The 9,747-nt window shown below is 38.0% G+C and overlaps 1 protein-coding gene across 1 annotated transcript; it reads right to left on the bottom strand.

Moving 5' to 3' along the window:
- Positions 1-5,743: 5,743 nt before the first annotated feature.
- On the bottom strand, positions 5,744-8,453 carry spmip11 (sperm microtubule inner protein 11). The gene is made up of 4 exons (XM_033630183.2): positions 8,262-8,453; positions 6,187-6,357; positions 5,957-6,080; positions 5,744-5,875 (listed from the first exon to the last, which is right to left on the bottom strand). The coding sequence occupies exons 1-4, from the start codon at positions 8,350-8,352 to the stop codon at positions 5,827-5,829; spliced, it is 435 nt and encodes a 144-aa protein (XP_033486074.1). The 5' UTR covers positions 8,353-8,453; the 3' UTR covers positions 5,744-5,826.
- Positions 8,454-9,747: the final 1,294 nt, after the last annotated feature.

Raw genomic sequence — 9,747 nt, 5'->3', positions numbered from 1 at the left:
CTTTAAAGACTTCAAAAAGGAAAGTGTTCTTGATGAGAGGAAAATGTTCTCGTTCAGCAGCCATTTTGGCTCACATACATGTTGAAGGACACGTGTTTTTCTCATGTCTAGCCTCTCTCTCAGGCTTCTTGAAAGATGCAAAGTCTGTTTATTTAAAACAACGCCTTTTAGCCTGTGTCAAAAGAAGATTAACGCTGTACATAAGGCTACTTTTTATTTTTACTTTGTGTTTTTTTTTTTTTGTTTTTTTTTTTTCCCCAGTATATTTTTTTTTAATTCACATGAATTATGAACAGGTACTCATATTTTGTTTCTGGGTTAATTATTTATTTTGATCTCGATGTTTTGTGCAAAAGGTCCTTTATGAAAAAGTGTGAATACATACGTGCACAAATATCCAGTTTATTACACGTTTATAAGTGTGTATGTACATGCATATTTGTGTGTGTATGAATATATGTATAAACTGAGGAGGAATATATTGACCAAAGACTAAAGTATTTACTAAAAGCAAGGCAAGACATGTTTGATATGTTCTCGCTAAAGTCAGCAATGATCACCGCCTCTGTTTTTTCGGCAGAAGGCCCGAACCTTCTGTCTTTTCGGCCAACTGCTGGCAGCACAGGCTGCTTCGTTGTTTTCATAAAATATGTACATTTAACTTATTATGTCTGTCACCCAGGCAGCAATGAGCTGATCACTTTAACTCTAAATTATGACGTTACCCTTAACCTCTAAACAAAATTACTAAAGACGACTAAGGATGTTATAAGATGGTGATATCTGAAATCTATATTTTTATCTGTGAGGAGCAGAAGTAGCTCCAGCTGGGATTAGGATCCTCTTCATCCTCATTTCATGTCAGATTTATTTCTTAGAGCTTGAGCAGCCAGTGTGCAGCTGATCTGCTGTTACAGTATCGTGTCATCGACTGCTCCTTCCCTTTCAGAGAAGTATTTTTTGGTGCAAACGGAAATGAAGGAACTTAGATCCAGAGCCATCGGGGGGGAAACCTCGGATTTCATCGCAGTGGTACCACACAGCCTGATTCTTCTATGAAGAAGAAATAGATGAAGGAAAGAAATATATATTGATTTTGACTGAATACTGTGCTTTGTAATCCTGAAGGGGCATAACTATTTTCACTGTGAGGTTTTTATGATACAACAAAAACTGCTTTCTTGCCAAACATAACCGCTTTGAAGCATGTCTGATTGTGGTATCCTGTTTTCATTTCTGTTTGTTTTAACGTAGGGTATTTTGTATCACTTCTGTATCCATCATTTGTATATTCTTAATGTTGTTGTTATTATTATTATTATTATTATTATTATGATGATGATTCTGATTAATTATTATGCTTATTATGATGATTCCATTCCAGTGAAAAAGGATCAAAGACCAGCACGCTTTCTTGTAAAATGCCAGTTGTTAAAAGCTCAAGCTCACTGGTACCAACTGATCAACTGCAGCCAATGAATTCTGCTGTTCAACTCTGATGTACAATACAGTATTTCAGCTGGCGATAGGTGTGATCATGTATAGTAAGTAATAACCATTAGCTGCCTTTGCAGCAGAGCCCGAGGGGTGTATGCTCACATAAGCATAGCAGTAAACACACACATATACAGATGATTCACTGTGCTTTTTTTATTTATGCCACTACTGCAGTATTGTAAATCTCAGTCAGGCTTTAAGGTGACCTCTCCCTCCCACACATTCACTTCTCAGTAGTAACAAATGACATCTCTGGTGTTACACCATGTGAAACGGATAGAATTAATAAACTCACACATATATTTCCTGTATTATTTCCCCCCGACTCAGTGGAAGTACTAATAGCTGAGTTTGATTGCCTTAAGTTAAACTAAATGAATCATAGAATAACACTGAACAGGAACAGTGCCTGCTTGCCCTGTCTGGACTGCTGATGTTTGGATGGAGAGAAAGGGATAAGGGCTCGTTGAGAATAATTCCCAGTGAACATCGTCGCAACAGTCTCGGTTTCTTCGGCTTAAACTTCTCTAATCGGGAGAATCAGCTCTGATTTAGCTCTTCCGCCACACTCAACACTGGCAACCAACAGTTGATCATGTTTGTACCAAAGCCAGCTCACGCAGCCTTGTGCTATTGGTTCCCTCCCATGCGATGATATTAGGCCTCGGGGCGTGGTGGGAGCACCAGAGGACAGTAATGTAATGGAGATCACCAACTATCAAGTGAACTGTGACCAATGAAGAGTGATTCATATAAGCAAAGGGTTTATAGAACGGACATGAGTTTATAAAAATGTGCATTGTATGTATTCTATTTCTATTGGCTGTCCATAGACTTGTGTTGATTGTTAACTCTTGGGATGTTTCGGGGGGAACAGGAGAGGGGAGGAGGGTTGTCCCCCATACTACTGAAACAGTGTTTTGCTCAGGCCTGATGAATCCTTCCGTATTTGTTTTTGTTTTATTTGTATTTTCCCTGAGTTGGAGGAGTTGAAAGGGGAGTGTTTTGCAAAGCTGAAGGACAAGAAGAGTTGAGGACTATGACAAAGAGAAAAATAACATTTCCCCTTGAAGAAAAAAATAAAAAAAATCAATGGCTGTTTTGTGTGTTCATATATTCATTAATGTTGTTAGATGTACTGCTGATATGTTTTTATAGGAACAGGCCCATCATAAATAACGCAATAACTTTATTCCTCATATTTACAGGACAAGTTAGTGGTTTACCTCCTAATATAAACGTACTTAAAGGAACAGTGTATAAAATTTAGGAGGACATTTAGTGACATCTAGCGGTGAGGATTGCAGATTGCAACCAGCTGAAACTTGTCCCATGTGCCAAGCGTGAACTCCTGGTCAGGATTCCTTCAGTGTTAATTATTCAGGTTTTTACCGGGAGCCGAATTACTTGCTGAGGTCTCTTCCTCTCCAAAGCAAACCGACCAGGTGATTTCAACCGGTAAAAATGCTGAATGAAGCAGTTTCATGTTACAAAATCAGCATTTCACAAATGCTGTTTGGCACATGTCATAGGGGCCATTTGCCCAGCACCTGGTCTTGTGTGCTAACTACTTTCTCTGATAACTTGGTGTGTGCTCTGCTTTTTGTTGATCCAGACATTCAGGAGGTTTTTACCAGGAGCCAAATTATCCAAATAGGTCTTGTGCTCCCCAAAACAAACAAGCAAGGTTAATAAAATCAGTAAAGACACAGAATAAAGCAGTTTCATGAATGAATGGGAAATGGTCCTATCTACAGACAGTGTTTGGTTTGTCTGTTCTGGGCTACAGTAGAAACATGGTGGTGCAACATGGCCATTTCTGTGGACAAGGACCTGCTCCCTATGTTGATAGATACGACCCATTTCTAAAGTAACAGAAACACGATTCTTATTTTCAGGAGATACGAACTAATAAAAAGCATACTTTGATTCAATTTCAGCAAATATATCCCTGGAAATCCTGCACACTGGACCTTTAGGAATCATCCGGTTACTCAAGATAATCCACAGACCTTGTTGTCAGCAGTACATGTAGCAATCTTCTTTCAACCAAACTACACCCACCAACTGAATCACTGCACAGAAGGAAGCTTCTGCTAAGCTGTAACATTAGCTAGCACAGTGGTGCTAGGTGAGCTAGCAGTTGTTGCACACTTCCTTCTGCGCAGTGCTTCAGTTGGTGGGTGTATTTCGGTAGATAGAAAATAGTTCCAACAGAAACTGCTCACAACAAGGTCTGTGGATTATCTTGAGTAACGGGGTTGAGATTTCTGGAAAAAAGAGTTTGAGCTTTGAGCACCCCAGGCTGAGTGCTGCCTTCTGTTATATCCAAGAGAAGGCAGACATCTCTACGGCAAATATCTCCAGCACTTGGCAACTCACACCAAAACAATTCAGACTGATAAATAGTGCTACAGGTAAGAGGAAACAACTGTAGTTTTGATTTGGGGGTGAACTGTCCCTTTAATAATTATATCATTATACTGAATATCCAGTGACCCTGTAAACAAATGTATTCTTCAAGTTAGATGACAGTAATTGTAAGAAACATAAGATTCCCTGTTCACTAGTCTCCAGTTTTACTGCAAAAGAAACAGACCTCATAATAACATGTACGTGTTTTTTGGCAGGGTCACCACCTTGTTTGGACTTATGGAGGGTTGGACTACATGCCACATTAATGGACCACCAACACAAGGATGCTGTCACTGGTGGAAGTCCCCTGAGACCAAACCAAATCAATGGTGTTCAACTGCAGAGCTGCAGGACCAGCAGTACCACAGATATACATGTGTCACTTTGCACCATCTACAGGCAAGTTATGGTAAGTAACAGCCTTTGGTGTTTGACACACTAATCTGACATTTCTGTTGTTCTGAATGAAGCCTATGAAGTACTTTTTGGGACATTTTATGCCTTTTGAAGGGTGAGGGTTAGTATTCAAATCCAGCTTGATCACCTTTGACTTCTTGTGTTACCTTGATGACGTGAGAAAACGAGCCTGTGTTCTTAATGACCTCCTCAGAATTCATTCCTTCTGCACTGAAATATCAGTGGCAGATTTCTTCAGGAAGAATTATGTAACATTGTTTTTGCTGCTGAGTGATGAAATGTTCCTGAACAGCTCAACGTTTCTCGATTCCTGTGTGAGCAACCATCTGCAAACAGTGTTATGTTTCCTAATTTAGAAAATCAGGACACCTGCTGTGACTCTAGTAAAGACCTCCTCATGGCCCAGTTACTAAACTCTGTTTTCAACTAATCACATGCAGACCAGTATCATCCAAAATTCAGACGTAATTATTTTTACTTCCTCTAGAGGGCACTAGGATCTCACTCTCTCTATGAACCAGTCCATTAGTGCCTTTGAACCTGCAGAAGAGAGGTGGTACGATGACTTTTTATCTTATGATGCAAAATATAAATGCAGAAATCAGTTTTGAATTTTTTGGGGAACTTTTTTTTTTGCTTGTTTAATACAGACATTTTTATCCCATTCAGCAGCCGTAGAGATATGTGTAACGTTTCCACATTTAAATGTCTTAAAGTGATTACACCTGTGTTCTATATTTTGTTGAGTTGTGCAATCACATTTTCCCAAAAGTATCCAACAACAATCAAACCCAGAGAAATCAAGGACACGATCTAATTGTGTGTAATTGTTGCTATCGCCTGACAGTGGCATCATATCCCCTCTGTGCATGCACATGAAGCTGTCATACATTGAGTTTTTAACCAGTTTAGAACCAAAATTTTACAATACGCTTCTTATATCTTGATCATTTTTAACTATATACATTGTACACATGAATGATTTTAGTTATCAGATGTCTGGATCTGAAATTATCAGAGAAACAAGCACAGATTTTTAACACGAAACTGCTTTATTTTGTGTTTTTACCTGTTTAAATCACCTGGTCTGTTTGTTTTCGAGAGGAAGAGACCTCTGCTGATAATTCAGCTCTTGGTAAAAATCTCCTGAACACTGAACACTGAAGAAATCCTAACTGAGAGAAACTAACTGCAATGAAGTTATTCCTCTGTTTGTTATTGTTTTGGCTGAGAGACCCCTAACGACAGAAAATATTGTACATTTAAATGTTTTGTATATTGACACCTTCAGACTTCCTTTATAAAAGTTGTGAGCTAAAGAGGTTGAAACCTATATTTCCAGAGAAACTACCATAAAAAACTACATTAAAAAAAAACATTAGTGAGAGGCAAAAAGTGGATCTACTGTCATCTACTGCCTCTGGTGTGTGTGTGTGTGTGTGTGTGTGTGTGTGTGTGTGTGTGTGTGTGTGATAACTGAAGACAAAGGGCTGTTGGTCAGAACAGGCTGAACTCTGGGTCTGTCGCTGACATTTTTTCAACAAACCTGTGAAAGCAACAGTTGGATTAAGCTCACAGAGATCTATTATAAAAAAAATACAATATTGAATATGGAGGTTTTGCCTACTTTGTCATCTCACTGTTCTTTTGGGGAAACCGTTTGGCTTGGGTCCATGGTTCAGGACTCCTGGACGTCACCCATCCGTACTGCTGGTTGTCTGTCAGAGGCATTATGTACAGCTGGTCAGGGGCTAGAGAAGAGAGGAGACAGACACCTATCACCAGGAGTACATCCGTGATTTGGATCCAATACAGTCCATCAGACCCTTAATGTGTAGTTTTTCCATGTCTACTTACATCTGGGTGTTTGAACCCGTTTGACCATCTCTTTGTATCGCTCATGACTCCCATGGTGTATGTCAGTGCTGCAGGGAAAAGGCTGGTAGTAAACGTTGCATGTGTCAGTACATCTGAGGGATCCCTGTTGTTCTTGAAGAGATGATCCCGCTCTGTTGCTCATCCCACCGTCTGTAAAGCAATATGTTACTTCAGTATAAAAAGATCATTATTTTGATTATTTTAATAAATCTGTGGCTATTACAAAAGATACAAGAAACTAATTTTAAAACTTGTGTGCTAGTATTTTACCATGCTTGAGATTTTATAAAAATACTAAAATACTGTATTTTTTATACAGTATTAAGGCCCTAAAAGACATGCATTTGAACACAACATCCTAATATTGGATGGGTTTATGTATGGTAACACCAAATACAGAAAGGTTTTGTGCATTGGAATAGTTGCAGAAGTTCATTAAAGTTATATGGATTCAGCTGGATTATTTCCTCTCCCTTTAAAGCTCCACTATATGATGACTCTTGTGATTGTTTTTATGAACTTGTTTTCTTGCCCTACACATGTAGCTCTTGTATTTATTCGTGGAAGAAGTATCCGTATCTTTTACTGAAGCAGAAATACAAAAGTCTTGGTAAAAGATCAGGATCCGGGTACAGATCCAGGGTTTTCTCCTTAAGTTTGACACTTAAGGCTCTTTAGCTGAGGGACCTACACAGTTGCGCAGAATCCCTTAAAAGATTTCCTATGTTAAGGAAATCAAGGAGATCGTTTGATTGTTTACAGTCGTTACAAAGTTGGCTTATAGTTAGAGAAAAAATGGTGGAAGAAAAGAAGACAAGAAAACCATATTGGTCAAAGGAGGAAAAGATTATACTTCTGGAGGAATACAATCATAGAAATCACAAACTACAAAGTAAATTTGATCCCCAAATACTAGAAAACAGAAAACGATTGTAGGAAGAAATTGCAACAAAAATTAATTCAGTCAAATCTAAAGTGTAAAATCAAAAGCGTATTCACTGGGTTGTCCTGGACGCAGAACACTTTTCTCTGGGTGTGTTTAGTTTTTCCATTTATCACCATAAACTTGGTCATGTTGCAGCTAAGATAGAGTCAGGGGTACCTAAGTTTTATTTTACCTTGCTTTGGCTGCTACAGTCTTGTCTAAATATTTTAGTGAATACTGTCAGGAAACCTTAAGGGGAAGCCTTAGGTGTGTTTTGTGCAACCAATTTTATTTTGAGGAAACCTTAACTAGGACTTAAAGGAAAATCTTAACAGAAGGTGTTTTGTGCAGCTCGTCCCAGGTCTTTTTCTCTATCCATGAAGAGGAGTTCATCCAGATACCAGAGAAGGAGGAAAGCCAGCAAGTCCATGCACTGATATCATGTTATTGGATTTTATGCAGTGATGCATATGTCTACATCACTTAAATGTGGCAGCTAGTAAAGGTGGGGGCTACTTATAATTAGCCTTAAATACTGCTGGGTAGTTTAATTTTATTTGTATATCATAATTTATTTTTTGTAAAGCTGCAAAGTAATTAGTTACTACAAGTATCAAATAAATGCAGTGGAGTAACAAGTACAATATTTGCAGTGGAGTACGCACAGGGTGACATACAATTGAAATACTCCTCAAAATTGTACAGTAACGTTAACTACTCCAGTAAATATACTTTTCTGAGTCGACCACTGCTTTTCATGCTGCTTGCTCTCTTGAAAAAGATATTAAGACTAAATAAAGTTAAATATTACAAGGTTAATTTTATTTGAGGTGTTCACATGTTGTAAAGGTCCATCCAGGGCAACTAACAGCAACTTGCTAGCTCATATTAGCAAACATTAACTAGCTGGACTGTCCTGTTTAGGCTACTAGTTAACGTTAGCTACATGTAGCTTGGTATTATTAAAACCTGCAGACTTTTGAGGGATTGAATAAGTGTTCCTGTCAGCTATCAACAAGCTAAATGCTCTTTTTTTCACTGTGGGTGTAGCTAAAGGTTAGCAAGGTGAAATATAAGTTAACCGACAAACGGTCAGTGACGAGCTAAGGGAGAGTCCAGCTCCTCTTACCCCGGGGATGAGACGCTGCTCTGGGACTCACTCTCAGTTTATCGCCCACTGGGTTCTGATAGCCCAGGTGTGTTAAACCGAAGAAGGCCATGGTGCCGGAGATCCGATAAACGAGATTATAACAGTCGAGACAGAGACAGACACACCAGAAACAGTGAGACAGACAGCCTGTAAATAAATCACAACTTTTGGTTTAGGTGTAACCGTGGCAACAAGCCCCGCCCACCGCGGTGTCTCGAGGGAACTGTTGAAAACTCAAGACAAACCAACTTATTTATATATTTAAATATATTTATTTTAATGTAATGTAATTTAATTTATTTTTATTTTACTTTATTTTAATTTGTTTGTTTTATTTTATTTTATTTTGTTGTATTTTATTTTATTCTATTTATCAGTGTATAACAGTTTCAATACAATGCATGTAGTGGTCAATACATTCATGACCAAAAATTACAAATTAAACTAATGTGACAAACAAGAACAAACTTCATAGATGTTATCATACAAGACCAGACAATAAATAAATGAATGAATAAATAAATAAATAAATAAATAAATAAAATACACACGAGTATACACACACACATACACACACACACACATTTTATTTATTTATTTTTTACTTTATGACAAACAAATCAAGGCACATTTTCAAGTCCTGCTCATCAAATACAAAATGAGGAAAATAAAACAACAAATGAAAAATACAAAAATAAAATATATACTAATAAAAGAAAAACAGGGCACCATCAAACCATTTAATTAAACTGAAATTAAAAAAAAACACATTTAATGTTTTTAAACCATACAGAGCAAAAGATATAGTCAATCCAAAGTGGGGTTTTTTCCCAGCTTACACTACCATTACTATAGCAACCCAATCAAACGTGACAGCTTATGCTATCGCTGATTTTACTTACAGTATCTCACATAAGTGAGTACATCCCTCCCATTTTTGGAAATATTTTATTATATCTTTTCATGGGACAACACCATAGAAATGACACTTTGATATAACTTAAAGTAGTCAGTGTACAGCTTGTATAGTAGTATAGATTTACCTTCCTCTGAAAATTACTCAAAACACAGCCATCAACATCTAAACAGCTGGCAACATAAGTGAATACACCCTACAGTGAACATGTCCAAATTGTGCCTAAAGTGTCAATATTTTATGTGCCAACCATTATTATCTAGCACTGCCTTAACCCTTTTGGGCATGGAATTCACCAGAGCTCACAGGTTGCTTCAGGACTCCTCTGCCACAGCAGGTGGATGTGAAGACACCTTGCACTCCTCCACCTTCAGCATGAGGACACCCCACAGGTGCACAGGTGAGTTTAGGGCTGGATACATACTTGGCCAGTCCATCACCTTCACCTTCAGCTTCCTCAGTAAGGCAGTTGTCATCTACTAGGTGTGTTTTGAGTCATTGTCATGTTGGAAAACTTGATAATGAAAACAGTGGACAGTTGTCTTGGTG

The sequence above is a fragment of the Epinephelus lanceolatus genome, chromosome 8 (genome assembly GCF_041903045.1).
Source record: "Epinephelus lanceolatus isolate andai-2023 chromosome 8, ASM4190304v1, whole genome shotgun sequence".
Classification (NCBI taxonomy): Eukaryota; Metazoa; Chordata; class Actinopteri; order Perciformes; family Serranidae; genus Epinephelus; species Epinephelus lanceolatus.
The sequence above is the reverse complement of the archived record's forward strand: the minus strand, read 5'-3'. Positions and strand labels throughout refer to the sequence as shown.

Coding starts and splice junctions, on each gene's coding strand:
- spmip11 (XM_033630183.2), bottom strand. CDS start 8,352: ATGGCCTTCTTCGGTTTAACACACCTGGGCTATCAGAACCCAGTGGGC. Junction 6,358..8,261: donor AGCAGCGTCTCATCCCCGGG/GTAAGAGGAGCT, acceptor ATTGCTTTACAG/ACGGTGGGATGAGCAACAGA. Junction 5,876..5,956: donor AAGAACAGTGAGATGACAAA/GTAGGCAAAACC, acceptor TTGCTTTCACAG/GTTTGTTGAAAAAATGTCAG.